The sequence below is a fragment of the Drosophila nasuta genome, chromosome X, assembly GCF_023558535.2.
Source record: "Drosophila nasuta strain 15112-1781.00 chromosome X, ASM2355853v1, whole genome shotgun sequence".
NCBI classification, from domain to species: domain Eukaryota; kingdom Metazoa; phylum Arthropoda; class Insecta; order Diptera; family Drosophilidae; genus Drosophila; species Drosophila nasuta.
This window is the reverse complement of record NC_083459.1, coordinates 9,592,184-9,612,246: the sequence shown is the minus strand read 5'-3', so window position 1 is coordinate 9,612,246 and position 20,063 is coordinate 9,592,184. Positions and strand designations below refer to the sequence as shown.

Genomic DNA, 20,063 nt, shown 5'->3' with positions numbered 1-20,063 from the left:
TGAGCGTAACGGTTTTTCTGTAGCGAGCGGCTGCAACCACCGAAACAGCAAAAAAAAATATATATACGAGTATAATGAAAAGGAAAAAAGCCACCGAGCGAAAAGCGACAGCTGCCATACAGAGTTAGAGGGATCTCAACAGCAACAAACGACACTCTGCTGTGTTCTGTGTGTGTGCAACTGCAACCCCTAAGCATATTGCACAGGCGCGTCCTTTTTACTGTTTGCTCTGCTGATCAAATTACGGATAAACAGCAGGGCGAACGAAACAGAGACAGCTACAAACGGTGAGCGAGAGAGTGAGCGGGAGAACACACATACTACCTCTCTACCTAGGCACATACACGAGACAAGACGATCCGCACCGAAGCGATCCGAAGTCGAGCCGAACCTCGCTCGCAGCCACAAAACAAGTTCTCCGTCTACTTTTGTATCGCGTCGTTCGTATTTTCAATGTCGCGCATTCTCCCTGTTGTGCCTGCACTTTTAGCCAGCAACTGCAAAAGTATTTCCTGTCTGCTCTGCTGCTGCCTTTTCTCTCTTCTCTGCTCTCCTTCTCCTCTATCCTTATCCTTAGCCTTAGCCGAACTGTGCGCACCCTAAAAAACATTCAACATTTCTTGACTCTGCCCCGAAATGTGCTCTTCCCGAAAATTATTGTAAGTCACGCACATACAAAACTGGCTGCTAGATCTTCTCCTTAATTATCCCTGTTTGCTGTTGATTTCGGCATATGGGAATTATAAATAACGATAGTGTCTTGCCCATAGGAAAATCATATATGTACACGTAATTCCAATGCGACCCGTAGAGTGCAAAATTAGCTAAGGGATCGTTAATGATGCCCCAGTAATCGTAATAACAGCTAAAAGATTAAGGAAAGCAGTTTCATACATTTTGAGAGATTGAAGTAAACTTGACTTCCACTCTTTAATTCAAGGGGAAGTTTAGATGAAGTCATAAGAATGAATAATACAACTGTATGTTATATATATATAGAAATATTTAGGTTTTTTAAATCTAGAAAATACCTTTTGTATTGCAACATTGTTGCCAAAAAAGAAAAGCATCAAAATGCTTGCTGATTAAGTTCTTGATACCCAACACATGTCAACACATCAGCTTGCTTGAAATCGAGTAAAGCTTATAATATGTACATGAAAGTAAAGCAGGTAAAAAAAAACACAATGTCGAGGGAATGAAAGAAAGAAGACACAAGTGTTTTAAGCCTTTCTTTTTGATTCACACAATTAGTCTGGATATAATTAAGTGCCTTCCGGCGATAACCGAGTCTCAACGCAACACAGGAGCGCAATGGAGCAATGTCAACTTGTGTGAAAGTTGTTGCCCAATTGAAGCCTGTCCGTCTTTTTGGCCGTCTTGTTGCCTGCCTGCTTGAATATCATCAGCAGCAGCAGCAGAGGCGATGGAGTTGTTGTTGTCCGTTCCCCCCTCCTCGAGACCTCTTCTCTCTTTGCTTTGGGTGCCTGTTTTTTTTTCATACGGGGCACTTATCGCCCATTTGCTGTCACATTTATTAATTAATCGATGCCGCCTTTTGGTAACTTTCTCAGCACTTAAGCGATTGGTAACTTAAGACTTAATTAAAAAAACGGAATATGTAAGCTTGCTAATTTTGTGATGCGTTAAATCTGAAACAAATACCGAAAGTCGATCGGAAAGAACAAAAAACTGAAATAAAAAAGAAGTAGAAGAAAATGGTAGCAAAGTGTTGTGTAGTGAAGTGAAGTAAAGTAAATGCAGCAGTTGGTCTGAACCGAAAACGAAATAAACCCGTTTAAAGGCCCGCTTGCATATTGATTATAATGCTGTGTTACTTGATACCACCTCAAGATGATGATGATGATCGTCATCATCATCATTGTGTTGATGTTGCAGAGCAGTTCCGTTTAGACAGGCGATCCTGTTTTTGTTTGCAAAAAAAAATACACACACACACACAGCTCTTTATAACGTAGAGAAGAGAGTGAGAAAAATTTGGATTTATTTTTGTTGGTTTGGTTTGGCAGGTAGAATTTTGCGATGCTCCGGAAATCACAGACAGTAAAGTAATGCTGTTGATGATGTTAATGCTTTTGGCTGGGAGTGGTGGGGGGCAACATAGAATGCAAGTTGTAACATTAGTTGCAAGTCGCTTTCCCATCACATCAGACTCGAGACTCGATTGGATGGACATATTGGACATTGCATAAACATGACTCGCTGTCATTGTTCCCATCATCAACAACATCAGCAGCAGCAGCAGCAGCATCAGTATCTATCAACAACAACGACAACAATAACGACAACGACAACAAGAGAGTTGGCATTGCCATAGATGAGCTTGGTCCGAACAACTTTCCAAGGCGGTTGCTGCTGCGATGCTGAGATGCTGGGAAAATGCCGCAAATGGTTAGACAAAACTGTTTGGAATCAGTTGGGGAAGCTGGGATGCATGTTTCCAGCTCAATTTGGCTTAAACTAATTATGAAAGCAGCCAGCTAGCCAATCGCTCAATCCTTCACTTCTATTGTGGCTTCGCTTTGCTTCGTTTTTTTTGGTGTTTGCTGTAATTAAATCTCGAAAAAATCAACGATTAGGCCAAGAAGTTGCTGCAGTCTGTTTATTGACTTTTAATGATGGTCAGGCGAATTAGTGCGCACACACACATACACACACACACACACACGCATTCACCTCTTTATATTCACCTCTCTGGTTTTTGTTGTCTTTACCCTTTGTTCTCTTTCCTTAGACTTGGCTTAGCCCATCAACTTTTGCCTCGAACAACTTGGCCAACGACTTGGTCTTCTACTTCTTGCCTGACTTGCTGCCTGTTTAATGAGTTTTCTTTATGGCCAGGGCGCAGCACACACACACACACACACACATACACATAGAGAGATACTCTCTGCTGCCTGATACGCACTGACCGAACAAGTTTTTAGTATTTTTTTCTTATTTCTTCTTTTTCTTCTGTGTTGTGTTTCTCTTCTCTTTGCTGCTGCTCGGTTTTCGTGCTGTGTGTGTGTGTGTTTGTAGTTGTTGTTTTCTTCTGTTCTCTGCTTTGTGTGTCTTATTCTTATAACCACTTCATGGCCTGGGCCCGGCTTGGGCTTGGGTCCAAAAAGGCTGACAACCTCGGCTAAAGAAAACGACAAACGACGAAGACGAAGACGAGAACGAATGAACGGGGCAAAACAGCTCTTCGGTCTCTTCTTCGGGCCTTCTTTTGCCTCTCGGTCTCGATCTGTGATTCGGCTTCGGGTTCGGAGTACAACAATTTTTATAGATATTACCCAAAGTGTCTTGTCTTGTCTTGTCTGGTGTGTTGTGTTTTGTTGTGTTGTGTGTTGTCTTCTGTTTTGTTGATGTATGTGTGTGTGTGTTTGTTGTCTTTGCTGCTGTCTCTTGGCCACGGCCAGGCCCAGACTCGATACCAACCAAGCCCAAGCCCAGGCCCAGGGGCCGCATTGCACGCGATGCTAGAGCGAGACAAGCAGCCATATAGCGCTGATATTGCTGTCTCACTCGCACGCAGGCGGACAGACAGACGGACAGACTGACGGAGAAAACTCGCTTGAATGCTGCCTGCCAACTCATTCAGCTGGACATAGAAATTCTTTCTAAGTTTCAAACTTACAACAAAATGTGGCAAGTTCTCGAACTCTGTCTGTATGCATGGGTGTATGTGCGTGTGTGTATGTGTTTGTATGCAATGAGAAATGACAATCATCATTATGTACACTTGAGCGATGCGACGGCGATCAAACGGATCGCATATTGACTCGCAGAGACGAAGACTCGTCTTTTGCCTCAAGTTGAAACCGAAATCGACGAGTCTTTTTCTTCTTCTTCTTCGCTTGGATGTGAGAATCCAGCTGCTGTGTAAGTAGATCAGCCCAAGATCAACAACACACACACACACACACTTGTGAAGAGATAAAAAATGCTTTCGAGTAGATAAAAAGTCATAGAATAGATAAAAATACATATACAATGGATGTCTTTAATTACACAGATCTCTAGAGAGATGGCCAAACAAGGAGCATTATTATAGAATATTGAGTGTATATTTTTTTCAACAAGGAAGTCAAATGTAGTCAAATAGATGCAAAAGTATCTGCATCATTATCGTGGCATTCACATCGCACAAATTCATTTATAACAATCACTTTTTTTTTTCTCGAGCAGCTTCAAACTAATTAATGCATCGGTTAATGATCGTTGTGATCTTTGAAGTATCTTTTTCATTTTTCGAATCCATTAAAATCGAATGCAAAACATATTGGAAAATGCAGTTACACATTTATGATCGATCAAACCAGCTTTTAGCTATGAGTGTGTGTGTGTGTGTTGACTGTTTGCATTTGCATTTGGAATGTCAAGTTAACGGCTAAAATGAGCTACCAGTTAGCTGCCCTCAAAGATCACTTAGCAACCAAGATCGAAACGAGACGAGACGAGAAACTCTCTATTTTGTATGTTATCGACAGGTGGCGCCACATTGATGTTGTCTCCAGCTTTTGTGGCATCAATTAACAATGCGCAGCCAGCTCCTCTCTGGTTGCAAAGAGCAAAAAAGCCCTAAATCCCCGTTTAAACTTGACGCTAATCTAAACATTCACACGCTGTCGAATGTTTAAGAGTAGCTTTCTTGTTGTTGTTGTTGTTGTTGTCTGCCGGAAGTGTTAAATGCTTCACTTTATTTAAAGTACACACAGCGACAAAGACAGACAGAGAAAGAGAGAGAGGGATAGAGAGAGAGAGAGAGAGAGAGGGAGGGAGAGAGTATAATATCACTCATATGCCACATTATTATTGTGGTCTTTAAACTTCATGCAACTTTATGTATAAAGCAACCCTTTCTGCTTACACTGTGTATGTGCGAGTATGTGTGTGTGAGTGTTCGTGTACATGTGTGTGTGTGTGTGTAGTTTGTGCGTCTGCGCAGCCATTTGCCTTTCGTCGTTGGCTTTGGCGCGCATTTGTCGACGACCTCATGAGGGTGTCTTCTCTCTGTTCTCTCTGTTCCCACGTTCACACAGCGTCGCTCTCTCCCTGTCTCTCTCTTTCGCTCTCTTCTGTCATTGCAGGGTTGCTGCTCTTGGGGTTGGGGGTGTTGATGATGCCATGTAAAGTGTCGCATGTGTTTTCAAGTGCACTCTTCAATTACCCAAAAACGGGGCAACACACACACACACAGAAAGAAAGGAATGAAAAACCTCCCGACATTAAATGCATTACCAAATACTACTCGGCAGCTGGCCCATTTGAGCCCGTTTACTTTATCATTTATATTATGTTATTCTTGTTGTTGTTGCGGTTATCATTCGCTCAATTACGTAGCATTTCATTAAGGGCGCCTTAGGGTAGGTCTTGCATACGGACAGACAGAAAGATAAACGCACACAGATGCACACTCAACATATGCTCTGTCAAATGATTTGTGATCAAAATAAGATGCATAAGACTCAAGGGGTAAAAACAGTTTAAAATAGATCTAGATCTACAAAAGGAAAGAAAACCTCAAACAGATGCATGACTAAACAAGTTTCTAGCGAGTTTAATTTTAAAGTTACTCCTTATTAAAAACAAAAACTTTTGAAATTCTAAGATAGTTCCTTGCTTTAATAGGAAAGAAAACCTCAAACAGATGCTTGACGAAACAAGTTTTATTGGAGTTTAAATTATTTCATTTTTAGAAATTCCAAGTTAGTTCCTTGCTTGATTAGTTCAAGATTAAGATCTTATAGTAGTGTTTATTTGAAGAGTTAATTGAAAACGAAGCTTGGCACATTTAACAACATGCTGTGCTGCTTATCAATTTGTAACCAAAATGAATAAGAAAGAGCGGAGAAAAGCAGCAGCAAGAAAAGAATGTAACCACAAAAACCACAACATCCTCCCCGAAATTTGCTGCGCCACCCAACCGTTGATCCAATTACTGACTACGAGTATTTCGAGTGCTGCTGCTCCATCAACTGACAGATAGATAGAGTCGAGACTCGACTCAAGACGAAGACGAGACCGATTACCGATTAACCGACTCGACTCGACTCGAGTTGAGTTGAGTTGAGAACGCTTCTTGGGCGGCTTAGATATCGCTGGCTGGCAGTAAGTTGACTGTGGCCTATTAATCTATCAGTGGCGACGTCGAAATCGGTGGAAGCTAACATACATGTACAATACTATCTAAGACAAGAGACCGCAAGAGATGCACACGACAGACAGACAGAGAGAGAGAGAGAGATGTAACCTAAAAATCTACAGAAATCAAATGGAAGAAGAAGAAGAAGAAGGCAAAAACCGAACCAAAAACCAAAAAACCGAACCGAACCGAACCGTTGCGATGTGTTGAACGTTCGGCGGCGGTTCCCACACTCGTTTTTCGTTTTACGACAAGAGACAGAGACGGAACGAGAGAGAGATAGAGAGAGAGAGAGACAGAGAGAGAGGGAGACAGAGGCACTTGGAGCTACTTTTTCATTAACACTTTACAATCTTTCCGCATTTTGTTGCCCGTTGCCCGTTGCCCTCCCCCCTCGACTGTTATTACAACGTTCACGTTTACTGGACGACGCCTCTGCAGCGAGAAGTGTCTTTTGTTGTTGTTCGTCGTTCGTTCGTTTCGTTTTCTATTTGCCATTACACATTATTTATGGGGCGACTATTTATTTTTATTTAGCTTTTCATTGTTGTAGCTGCGGCTGCGGCACGGTACGCTGTGTTGTGTTGTGTTGTGCCACCTCCACACCAGCAAACGACTTGCCACCGCCCCCGCAACAATTTGTCAGCACTTGCCTGGCCTGTGAAACAGTTTGAAGAGCTCTCCCATTGGCATCTCGTCGGCTCGGCGACTTATCAAACAAACACACACTGAACACAGAAGACAGGAGACAGACAAAGAACAGGCAGTGGAGAGATACGCCAGAAGAAGCTGAAAAAGAGAGCGAAGAATTCATGCAACAACATTTGCGTCGCAATTTGCAAGCCAAAGTTTTCTGCCTCCTCCTATTTTATCAAACTTGCAAAGTGCAGCGCCGCAGCAGATAATCGGAAATTGGAGCTGCAAGCAGCGAGCGAACTGAACTTTGAAGAAGATTGATCTTGAGCTCTTAATTTGCCAGATTAACTTAAGTGAGAAGAAGAAGAAGAAGAGACAAGATGCAGCAAAAGGATTACTTCCTCATCCAAAGATCGAAGACCGAAATTTTGTTGCTGTTGCTGTGATTTGCAAAACATGATGAAATGTTTGCTGCTGTTGCTGCTCCAGATAAAGCTCTCGCATGGGACAATTTTGAACATGCTGAAACATGCACATTGCTGTCGCGTTGTGTTATGTTTTTGTTTATTTATTTATTTATTTATTCATATGCTCGCACGATTAAAGCCTGAGAACAACGAACGTCAGCGTATCGAAGTTTTCGGTAGCAGAATTTATGACGCTGACTGAACAAACGATAAGTTTGTAAGATTATTCAATGAGTGCGAGAGAGAGAGAGAGATGTGTGCCACTGCCACACGAGGCAAGTTTGCTATGCCACTCACACACACACACACACATTGCTATTGTTGGGGGCAGATAAAAACTGAATGGAAACGAAAGGAGGCAACATCACACAGCAGACACTTTGCATGACTTTGCCCAGCTGTGTGTGTGTGTGTATGTGTGTGTGTGTGTGTGGCAAGTTAACGACTTAAATGCATTTTATGATAGAAGAATTGGGTTTTCCTAAGCAACAACAACAAATTTGCAAGCGCATTCGGATTGCATGACTGCCAGATGCCCTGTAAACACGCAAAGTTGAATTTCTAAAAGAATTAAGCTATGCAACTTAATTCAACTTGTTAAAATGAGGGCACCTCACTTAGTACATTAATTATTATTATTTTTGTATTATTCCGATCTCTAATCCAGGATATCAACATCTCCTTTACTCTATTTTTGCGTCTCTCTCTCTCTCTCTCTCTGTTTCTCCCGCTTCAAAGCTTCATTGCTGACTGATTTAATTTTTTTTGGGGCAATCGTTGGCATTATTTTTTCTTTATAAATTGTTATTTTATGATGTGTTTTTTTGTTGCTGTTGCTTTATATCTGCGCTATGAACAATTTTGCGGTTATTTTTTGATAGTTTTATACATTTTTATACACATTTATATATACATACATAGATGTATGTCTGTATGTATATATTTACTTATTTTGTGCGCTGTTGTGTGGTGGAGAAAAGCGTGAGAAATTTTCGGCCGTGGTTTGTTGTTTTTTTGTTGCTGTTCAGCTTGTTGTAGTTGTTGTTGTTGCTGTTTTACTTGTCGCTGTCGACGTTGTTTGTTGTTGTTTTTAGTTGTTTTTTTTTTGCCTTTGTTTTAGTTTCAGTTTCGTCAATGTTGTTGTTGTTGTTGCTGTGTTGCTTATTATGCTGATAGCGTTTTTGGGTGGCTTTTGTTTGTGGTTCGCTCTCTGTCCACTTGTCTGTGTCTGTGCCTGTGTCTCTGTGTGTGTGTGTGTGTGTGTGTGTGTGTGTGTGTAAGTAATGCGAAAAATTTAAATTCGATAAGCGCCATTTATAACGGCCAGTGACATTTGTCTGCACCTACTTGCCGCACACACACGCCCCCCCTCCCCACTTCACGTTGAGCGGTAGTTAAAAAAAAGACATTACAAATTATCATAGAGTTTGGAAAATTTTACGACCTGAACATGTAGAAACCACAAAAACTGTAAAATATATGTCAAAATTGCCGTGTTTGAAATATTGAATTATTTTTGAGTATTACTGCTTCTCATTTATTGTGACTTAAATTTTAAATTTAATATAGAAATCGCATTTAAATACATATTTATTTTTGGTTTTTATTATTTCACTTTAATCTTTATTTTTGATGTGTATTATAGCAATAAAAAACGTATTACACAAACAAATAAGAAAAATCGAGTTTGCAATATTCCAAATTAATATACCGCAAATTTACTAAAATTCTAAATTCAATATGTTAATTTACTATTGCATTAAAAATATACTATAGACTACAAAAGAAACTAAACTCGATATACTTTTACATTCATAATATACTAAAAACTAGAAAATATATTGGTTTAAATATACAAAAGATACTATGGACTATGAAATATACTAGATTCAACATTCGAAATATTTTCTAGATTGCAAAATATACTAGATTTGGTATACTACTACATTAAAAATATACTATAGCCTACAAAATATACTAGATTTTCAACTATAGCAACTTCAAACCGACTGCTCATTACTTAGACAATCTTCTGATATCAGCTGTACAAATCTGTTCAACTTGCGCCTACTTAGTAACAGTTTAGAAGCGCATTAAACGACTTGGCTAATTAACAGCTCATTTGTCTAAACAACACGTCGAAGCTCATGTAAAAGCACTCAGAGGAGGCAAACTGAATTGCGAGGGTGATCTTCACGTTACACTTGCCTGCATCGGCAAGCGTCCGACTAAACGCCTTACCAAAAAAAGAAATAATGAAAAAATACCTCAACAGATTTGTACAGCAAGTTGTTGTTGTTCATTGTGCGGTAAATCACACGCAATAAAAAAGAGGAAAATTGAAAAAAAAAAAATAAAAAAAAACTAAGCGAAAAATGAAAAACGGAAAACTAAAAGCGTTCACGCTCTGTTGATGAAGCGTTGAATCGCCAAGCGCGCTGCTGTTAATTCATTTAAGCCACGCCCACAGCGGCCAACTAGCCGAATTAACAGAAGGTGGAAAACCCAACTTAGACAAGTTGACAAGTTTATTTTTGGGCCAACAGAAGCTGGAATAGAACTGAAATAGGTATTAATTATGTTTATTACATTTTACGAGACAGCTGTCTACAATTAAACTAACGATTTTAAAAGTTTACGCGAAATCTTTGAAACCTTGATTTATGGTCTGTGAATAAAATTGAAAAGTTGTATTTTTTTGTGTTTACCGCCCGCAATTGAATTTGCAATTTCAGCTCGTGTCATTTGAGTTCGCTTTAACAAATTATTATTGCTTACTTGTGAGAGATTGTTCGTATAAAAGACGACGACGATAATGTTGCCAAAAGACACATATATTCGCACACTTTATTTTGAAGTATACTTAATATTCGTAAGCGCGGAGTTGTTTGTTCTTTCGGAGAATCGCAGAATCGAACCGCACCTTAACAAAGCGAATAAACATTTTTTATAGTAGTTCATGTTGTTGTTGTTGTTGTTATTATTGCCTTTTTATTTCATTTCATTTAGTTGTTGCTGTTGCTGTTGCTTTATGCGCTGCACTAATTGAGGTCAATTAGTTTACACACAGTCCGCAGGAGAGGCGATCGAGTGGGAGATTGAAAGAGCAAGACAGCAAGCTATAGAGAGGGAGAGAGGGAGAGGGCAAAGGCGCAAGCAGGCAACGCAGCTGGCGACATAAAATGTTGCAAAAAATTAAGACAATCAGCAAAATGTATAGCAACATGTTGCTCTTGTTATTGCCGTTGTTGCTGTGTCGCATGTTGCTTTGCTTTTGCTTTGCTCGCATAAATTTCGCAATATTATGCATACGCCGTGTATGACTCAACACAACGCAAACTTAAACTCAAACTCGACTTGATTGTCTGCTTTACAGATATATGTATGTATGTACATATGTATGTATGTTTATTTGTTTGTGTCTCCATCGCCACGACTCCATCTATATTTCAGCGAAAGATTTATGCCCATCGATCATTTAAATGCTAAATTTATGTTTGCGCGATACGCGATAATTTCGCAGTTGCATTTGCTTATTTCGAATGCCGCGCGCGCAACGCACAACAAACAGCACACAACGAATGCCCATTGAAATCAAATGAAAAGGGTGGCCAAAAACTCCAACGAAAGGGGGCTAAAAAATACAACAAAAATAAAAAAAGTGTCATAGCCATAGAGATATTACTTTTATACGACGCGCAACGGGCAACGAGTCTCTCGCTTTGCGAAGACAAAGCTATTTATTTATTGTGCTGGGCAATCAAAACTTATTGTCGCCGTCTGCGGTCGTCTTCGTCCCTTCCCCCCTTCCCTACTTCCCCTGCACATCTCCTTTTTCCCCCTACTCCCGTTGACGGGCAGGAAATCGCCACACGCCCAATTAGCAAACATTGGGGCGCTTTGGCGCGCGGCTCGTTTGTTTAATTTGTGTGCCATTTTACAATGAAAAAAAAACAGAAAAAAAGAAATAAGCATATTCCGAGTTTTATTCATATACATACATTTATGTCTTTTTTCCTTCGCTTGTTGCTTTCTCGCCATTTCGCTTTTTGCTCGTAGCAAATTGCACAAGTTTGTATATTGTTATTGTAGTTTTGTATTCTTCTCTCTCTTTTTCTTTTTGGCGCCCCTTTATCTGCAGTGCTGGACAGTTCAAGTGCACTGAACTTTATTCGTTATAGCTGTGACTGTTAGTGTTGCTTTTTTGCTTGCTTTGACATGCCGACCGAGCGCCCTTAAAATCAACACTCAATTTGCGCATAGAATGTGTAACTGGATATAGAGATCTATCCATCAGATGACGATGATGATCGAATCAGTAACAGCTTCAAATGATTGCTGATGTATAGGATTTTAAAGCTCAGCAATATCATGAATATTAAATTACCAGTTGAACGCATTGAACTCAAGCGATAATTGAATTAGATTCACTCGTATTTGATTGGATCGTACTATATATGCGAAAATATACTGAAAATGTCTTACGAAAATATACTGAAAGTATATAATGCAAATATACTGAAAGTATATAATGAAAATATACTAAAAGTATATAATGAAAATATAATGAAAGTATATACTAAAAATATACTGAAAGTATATATAACACAAAAATATACTGAAAGTGTTTAACAAAAATATACTGAAAGTATTTGATGAAAATATACTGAAAGTATATAATGGTAATAAACTGAAAGTATATACTGAAAATATACTGAAAGTGTGTACTGAAAATATGCTAATTGTAATGAAAATATACTGAAAGTATATAACGAAAATGTTCTGAAAGTGTATGACAAAAATATATTGAAAGTATAACACGAAAATATACTGAAAGTATGTAACGAAAATATACTTGTAGTACAAAATATAATAAAAATATACTGAAAACATTTAACGAAAATATACTGAAATATGTAACGAAAATATACTCAACACATTTTTATATTATTTCTCCATCCATTTACTATATTACTATGAATATTTATTAGCAGCTAATATTTAATGAATATTAATTAACATCTCTGCTTGCATATTTACAGAAACTGGCGTCGCTTTGGCGGTCTCCTGCACCACAATCGGTTGCAAGAATGGCGGCACATGCATCACACAGTCCAATGGCAAATCCTACTGCTCGTAAGTACAACCAAAGTCCAAAAACTCTCGAACACACATCCCAAAATTGATATGCAAATGTCAAAACAAATTAGACATGTGTAAACTAGTCCATATGGGAGAATGTGATTAGGAAACCAGTTTATGGAGCGGAAGGAAGCATTCATTAATTGGGCCCCAGCTTACAACATTTTGGGCTCTCATCGCTGTCGCAGTCGCTGTCTCTGTCTCTGTCTTTGTATCTGCCTCTCTAGAGGCCTGTCAATTTATGCAAATTGATTCAACTTGCCGCCAAAGTAGTGCTGTGTATTGTGTTGTGTGTGTGTGTGTGTGGCGAGGAGGGAAGAGGAGGAGAGGGCACAAATATTTGCCATAAACTTGAATTGATTTACTCAATTATTAGCATAAGTTTTGGGCTGCCGAAAATGACAGCAGCCAGCAGCGAAATTTGCATATGTCAATCAATTGCCTGCCCAGTGGCAGAATATCATTTCCAAGGACACACACACACACACACAAATGTGCTCTTCAAGAAATATCTGGCGGCTGCATTCACAATACTCGAATGCGGTTTAGCTTGAAATTTGTCTAGACAGACAACGATGAGAGATGATGAAAGAAAGAGGAGGCGGAGGAGGACGGCAAGAAAGATTCACAAAACGCAGTTCTCTCAAATCAGAATTTCATTTAAGACGCACAGAGACAATAGCGCCCGCACAATTCTTTTTGGCAAAAAGATGCCTGCTTTTTGTTGATGCAGGAGCTGAAGAGAACTCAGCTTGTTGTTGGCAAATCTTGTCAAACGATGACGAACGACTCTGGTTCGTGTCTTTGGTTCGGTTTACCGATTTTTTCTTTGCAGATTTCGTTTAGATTTTTCCCGTGCCGTGCGGCTTTCCTCTTTTTTTCGTTTCGGTTTGTGTTGTCTATTTTGAGTTGTCGGCATTGTTTTTATTGCATTGCGGTGCTGGTCTTTCTTTGCAATAAATCAAATGCGAATGCGGCTCAAACGAATGGCACGTACGCAACGCATAACTTTGACTGAGTTATGATACGATGATGATGATGATGCGACGAGCGTACTTGTGTTCCAAGTACTCGCACTCGCACTCGGACTCGAAGTGGCTTTATTTTTGACAGAGTCTGTCAAAATTTTACGAGTCTGCTGCGAGTTGGCTATTGAAGCGAACGTGGCATAATTAAAAAGTCTTGCGGGGCGTGCATTTGAAAGCGAGGCAAGATCGTTAGAAGATCACATTGCAGCAGTCGAAATTTACACAACTTTGTGTCTCTTTCTGTCTTTCTCGCTCTTGCAGCTGCTGCAGCCGTGATGATCAATGATCTGGGCATCAGTGTGATCTACGGCACGATCGAGGACGCGCTTTCATTCAAGAGCTACGTAGCTCTGATCTTTAGCCCAGACATTGATGCTATTGCTGCAGCTCTAGCGATCATTTCGAATTTCTGGCATTTTTTCATCACATTTTTAGCCCACATATAAGGTTGTATTTTTTTCTTCTTGATCGTGAGTGATCTATGGTAGTTTCAACTACCAATCAACGGTAGCCAGTTGACACACACTCACACTCACACACACACACACACACACTAGCTGACTAAACTCAGTTTAGTTGCTATCACTATCTTTAGCAGGCAATTACATAAAAGCGCTTTAGCTTTTAGCCTAAAAATGCGACCGCTTTTTTTTATTTTGTCGTTGTCGCTGTGGCTTTTACGACATTTTCTCTGGACTAACTGCTACGATCGTTTTGCTGATGATCAAGCCATGTGGCAGGCAGCATAGCACAGCACAGCATTTGCCTCGTCTCGTCTCGTCTCGACTCTTTGTCTATATTGGCACTCGAATGTGCTCAACGAGCCAACGAGAGCTGCCCCCGGTTGCCTCTGATCATCAACAGCACGATCAAGCTATAGAGGCCTGCTCCATTGCAGTCTTTACATATGTAAGCAAGCATCTCTCTCTCTCTCTCTCTCTCTCTCTTAGTTAGTTGCCCTCTCTTTTTGAATGTGCGATAACATCGCTTGAACTTTGTCAGCTAAAACAGACTCGGAAATGGTAACTGTAGCTAAAAGTTTTGTGGTTGCTGCTGCTGCTGCAACTCTGGAGATCTCAGCTCTGAGGCGGAGTCGAAGTCGAAGTTAAAGACGGAGTCGGAGTCGGGAGGCTGAGCTATTTTGTTGGTGGTGATCGCGCGTAGCTTAGCTCTAAGTTTTGTCTTGATTTCGAATTTGGTGCAGAGCGCGCTCAGTGATTATTTTGCAAATTTGAAAATTTCACGAGTGCTTTTTTTTCCAAACTGTGTTTACCGATCAATTCGATACGATCAGCAATCTTTGCTTTTGGCTCTGTGAGCCCTCGATGCACTCGCGTCTTGTTGTTTGTTTAATTGACTTGATTGCCAGACTTTGATGGCCTGTGCAGGACACGACAACGAAAAAAGAGATCTCTCTCTCTCTCTCTCTCCTTCTCTCTGTCTCTAAGTTTATGTCAGGCAAACGTCGATTCGCTTTGACTTTGCTTGATCTGCTTTGGATTGTCTGCTTCACTCCTCCAACTCCAACTCCTCCTCCCGCTTCAATGGCCATGTCAAATGTCATGTTTTGTAAAGAAGTCCATTTTTGGGCTGAATGCATCGCCCACTACTGGCGGAGGCTTCTGCAATTATGCACTTGAACACTGGCCCCCGAGCAGAACAATGAATTTGATTTACAATCAGGCTTGTGGATCAATAAAAGTCGCGTTCGCTTTGGCTCCTAACTGTCTTTTTTGTGGTCAAAAAGCTTTGCTCGCCGCTTTTGCCATAAATTGTTTCTTCATTTTTATTATAGTATTTGGCTCTGTTTTTTTTTTATAGGCAACAACAAAAGCGCTTTTTACTTGCGGTTTATGACATGTTAATGAGCAGCTGAAACGTCTCCCACCACAAAAAAACAACAAAAAACAAGAAATAAACAAAAAGCAAATCAACAAAAAGTAAAACAAAATTGACATTGCCAGCAGATGCGGCACATTGAAAAGTTTACTTTGAAGTGCGAGCGATCAGCAATCTTTCTCAAAAAAAAAAAAACTGAAAGAAAAGGAAAAAACTCTAAGCTTAAACTCAAAACTGCGTGATGATGAGTTGATGTTCATGCCGATGCCGATGCTGATGAGTCATCTAACTGCCGGCCAATTCTCTTACTGTACCAAGTATTTGGCAACAACACAAAAAATTTATGATTTTCGAAATCAAAGCCTCAACAAAAAGCTCAAAAAAAAACAATAATAATAAACTGGGTGGGGAGGAAAGCAAACTGACTTTGCATGCGGCGGCAACGTTGCAATTTGTCAATTGAGGTTTGGGAACGAAGACACTCGACTGGCAGCGTCTCGTATTTCGATAGTTACTTCCTACCTTGTGTGTGCATAACAGCAGCACAGCTGTTTTAGTTGCTGATGATGTGAACTACTTTTGTAAGAGCAAATAATTCAAATATTTTGTCGTGTTGGGAAAGCATTATTTGAAGTAGAAAACGAGTTAAAAGTGAGATACCTTCTACCCACAATGTGGTGTTATTCAAATATACCGAATCAATATACCACAAAAATACTAAAAGTATACGAAATATAAATATAATGAAATATAAAATATACCGAGTATATAAATTGATATATTAATATAGTACTACATTCAAAATATACCATAGAGAGCAAAATATACCATAGAGTGCAAAATATACCATATAGTACAAAATATACCAGATTGTGCTCCGAAGCAAACGTTTTTCTCCATACAAAAGTATTTATTGAAACACTTCATTTTTTATCTGATCGCAACCAAATTTTCATTTATTATTCATGCACCTAATAAAATGAATTTCTAGAAATTTTTCACAATTTGTTTAAACACATTTTCGAGAGCTTTTTTTATTGCAGTTCAATTCTGCGATAAACAGTGACAGTTCCTTTGCAGAGTCACTGAATTTGCTGACCCGAATCAAAGAATTTTGTTGGTTTATTTTTCTTTTTGTAGTTGCTTTTCTTCGTCTGATTGTCGTCGTTGTTGTTGTTGTTGTTATTTTGAAAGCCCTTGGCAAGTTCGTTGCCTAAGTCTTTTGTTTGTGGGGACGTCAGTTCATTGTTTCACACACAGCCAAAAGAGAACACACATGTGTGTGTGTGTGTGTGTGTGTGTGTGTGAGTGTATGTTGTTTAATACCCATGTTGTATATTTCCATTTAATTTCATTTCCCCACACACACACACGGCCAGCAAGAACAGAAGAGAGCCAAGAGAGAGAGAGAGACGACAAGAGAAGACAACTTTGGTTTTTATTTCAACTCTCGGCTCACACGCTTTGCACTTGAAATGTTCTTTTTTGGCTTTCCTTCTGCCTTTTGTATTCAGTTTAGCTCGCGTTCTCTGCGTCTTACCTGAGTCTTAGCCTTGCTGCTAGCTGCTTACCTGCTGCTGCTTTTGCTGTTGCTTCTTGTGTTTTGCTGCCACGACGAAAAAAGTGAAAAATTTCAAGCTCTCTGTGCAATTACTTTAATTAACTCATCATTAAGCACGACAGCAGCAAAACAGTCGGGTGCCCAGCCAACACATGGGTGTAGCTCTCCATATATGTGTGTGTGTTGTGTGTGTGTGTGTGTGTGTCTAATGCTGGGCTGGGCCAAAAGGAAATGACAATGAAAATGCCCAACAGCTAAAGAAAAACACATCACGTCAAAAAGCAAATGCCGCGGCGCTAATCTCTTAAGCGTCTCAAGACTTGTATTTCTTTCTTTCTTTTTTTTTGTATGCTTGGTCCAGTTACAGTTAGCAGACACTGTGATGATGATGACACATTTAGTTGAGCGTCGTCGTCGTCGTTGTCGTTGTCGTCGTCAGCTGGCGGCCATTTTGTGGCGCATCCTTCGATTTTTATCTCCTCGCCCAGGGCCCAGGCTGAGCTTGAGAGATTCAGAGTTTCCCCCTTTGCCAGATCTCAATCCGCAGTCGGAAACTTGTTTGCAACCTGCTTTGATTGCTTTTCTGTGTTGCTGCTACTCCGGCTGCTGATTTGTTATAGCAACAGCAGTGGCAGTCCCCCTCTCCCTCTCCCCTTCTCCGCTGCTGCAGCTGAGCTGAGCTGCCCATTCCCAAAGCCAAAGTGCGCGGATCGGTCGCCGCCTCAGCGAGCGTAGCGAATGTTTATTGTGCATTCCGCTTGCATTTTACATTCTTGCCTTATACAGCAAACAGCAATGGCCATAAATTGTTGCTACACACACACACACACGCACAGTTGAAGCCTGAACCTGAATCCCAATCGCAAACCCTTCTGCTCCTCATTTTGCGCGCCCTTTTTTGCGGCCAAGGCGTTGGCGTACAAAATTCCTTTAAGCAAGCTTTTTTTTGTTGTTGCTGTGTTTACCTTCCTTTTTTTCTTCTTATATTATTTCATCTCGAAGTCGCCCGATTTCATTTCGTTTTATTCCGTTGCGTTCGCGTTTGCGTTCGCTTCTCTCGTCAAAATTAAAACGTTTTATTGAAACTCAATTAAGTTGGGCATTCTCACGACTCACGCGACGAGGACAACGACAACGACAACAGACGATGGCAACAACATCAACAACAACAACAACTGCCACACCAAAATTTTAATTATGACTCTCGGTCTCAGTCAGACTTGGAATCTGTAGCTGTATCTGTATCTGTATCTTTTTTAGTTTCTTGTGACGAAGTCGAAGTTGAAACTAAAGTCACATGCAGCGCATCACATTACATAAATCTAGCATTGTTTTGGGCCATGTCATAACTCCCTTCATCATATGAGAGACGACGATGATGATGACAGCAGCTGCCTTTCCCATGCTATATTACACTTTATGCTGCGGTCTTCGTGGTGGTTTATTGCACTTCTTTGGCATTTTAATGACGATGACAACGACAATACAATTCATTCATTCATTCATTCTTCCAATTAGTAGTTTTGTTGCACATTGATTTGCATAATATATGTATATACCACAACATATTGAATGATGTAAGCAACAAGTGCAAGCTTCAATTTGCAATCGACTTCAGATTGTGAGCTAATTAATTTCTGAATTCGATAGCTAATAACTTTATGAATCCTAAAAACAATATTCGATAGATTTTGATATAAATGTAGCTAGTTTTTTTTGGGGGGGATTATAATATGTAAAGTTTCAAATCTGTTGTGCCTCATAATTAACAAGATATCGTTCGATAAGTTAAAGCTCCTTGGCAACAATGTTGCGCAACATGACGAGTGTTGACAACTGATCGCTGAATGAATACAACGACGGATCGATCGATCGCTGGATGGATCGATGGATGGGTGCATTGTAAATAAAGGTCGCTGCATATTTACCTGTAAAGCATTTGACGAACCGGTGTCGATATATTGGAATTGAAAATTGAATTGAGATTGGGATTGGGATGAGAGCGTAAAATATGCTGTTTTTCTGTTACCTGCTTCTCTCTCTCTCTTCCCCCAGACAAAGAAAAGCAAACGAAACGAAATGAAAACGCACAGCTGAAAATGTGGCATGGCATGTAACTCATACGTTGGTTAGATGGATGAATAGATGCCTGACTGACTGAGTGACTGACAACAAAAACCAAAAAAAAAGCGGAAAGAAATTTGGTGTAAAATTTGTAGTTGAGCCGTGGGGTCACGCATTTGTCGGTCGCTGACGAAAAAAACCAAAAAAAAACACTAAAGAGAAAAATAATAAAAATAGAAATAAAACGGGTCTCAGAGTTGAAGTCGTAGCCGAAGCTGAAGCTGAGTTGAGCTCAGCTCTCTGGTTCAGCTGCTAAGCAAATACCAAGTACATAAATACATAAATGCCTGCGGTGAAATGCAGAGGCAAAGGCGGACAGTCGGAGACGGACGGACGGACAGACGGACAGCTAGCTAGTTTGCTAGAAAGATAGAGATAGCGAGAAGCAAAAGAGTCTTTTCACTGACGAAGGGAGGTGACTCAAAATGGCACATTGACATAGTACGACAACAACAACGTCGACAACTCTGTTTTCTGTTTAGCTGTTTGCTGTTGCTGTTACTGTTGCACCTGCCCAACTCCAGCTCTCCAGGTTTATGTAGAATGTCCGCCGCTTTGGCTTTTCACGTGAAAGACAAGACAGCAGAACAGAACTGAACAGCACTGAACAGAACAAGCAAAACCAAGCTGCCACGTTGGTAATGCGAGAAGTGTGCGCTGTTTACCCAAGAAACTGAAAAATCAACAGACATCTTAGAACTGCATTTGTCGTGGCTGTGATTCAACCAAAACAGATCACGGATCAACGGTTGACAACAGACAATTGCGTCTCATTCATTCTGAGTTGATAAGCCACAATTTTGTTTGACTTATCACAAGCTATAGCTATGTTATATAGCTTTTGCCCTCTGACATTTGACAAAGTTAATTAGCATTGGCAAGTGCGCACTTTTGAACTGTATTTCCCCGAATGAATAGCTCAGCTTTGTTATTGCATAAATGTGTGCAACAATGTTACGCACTTGTGTCATTCGACCACAAAACTGCAGCTCATCAGTTGCAATGCATTGATCGTTATCAATTCCCCCCCGAGAAAACACGAGAGTTGTCGTCGTCGTTGTTGTTGTTGTTTTTCGGCCAAATACAAGAGAATTATGCTTTAATTGGGCGCTTTT

General features: G+C 40.1%; 1 protein-coding gene across 1 annotated transcript in view; it reads left to right on the top strand.

Moving 5' to 3' along the window:
* Window positions 1–20,063, top strand: part of LOC132797432 (neurogenic locus Notch protein) — a 44,617-nt gene that overhangs the window by 2,839 nt on the left and 21,715 nt on the right. Inside the window, 1 exon segment of the mRNA XM_060809207.1 lies at window positions 12,297–12,390. Coding sequence (XP_060665190.1) covers window positions 12,297–12,390 — 94 coding nt within the window.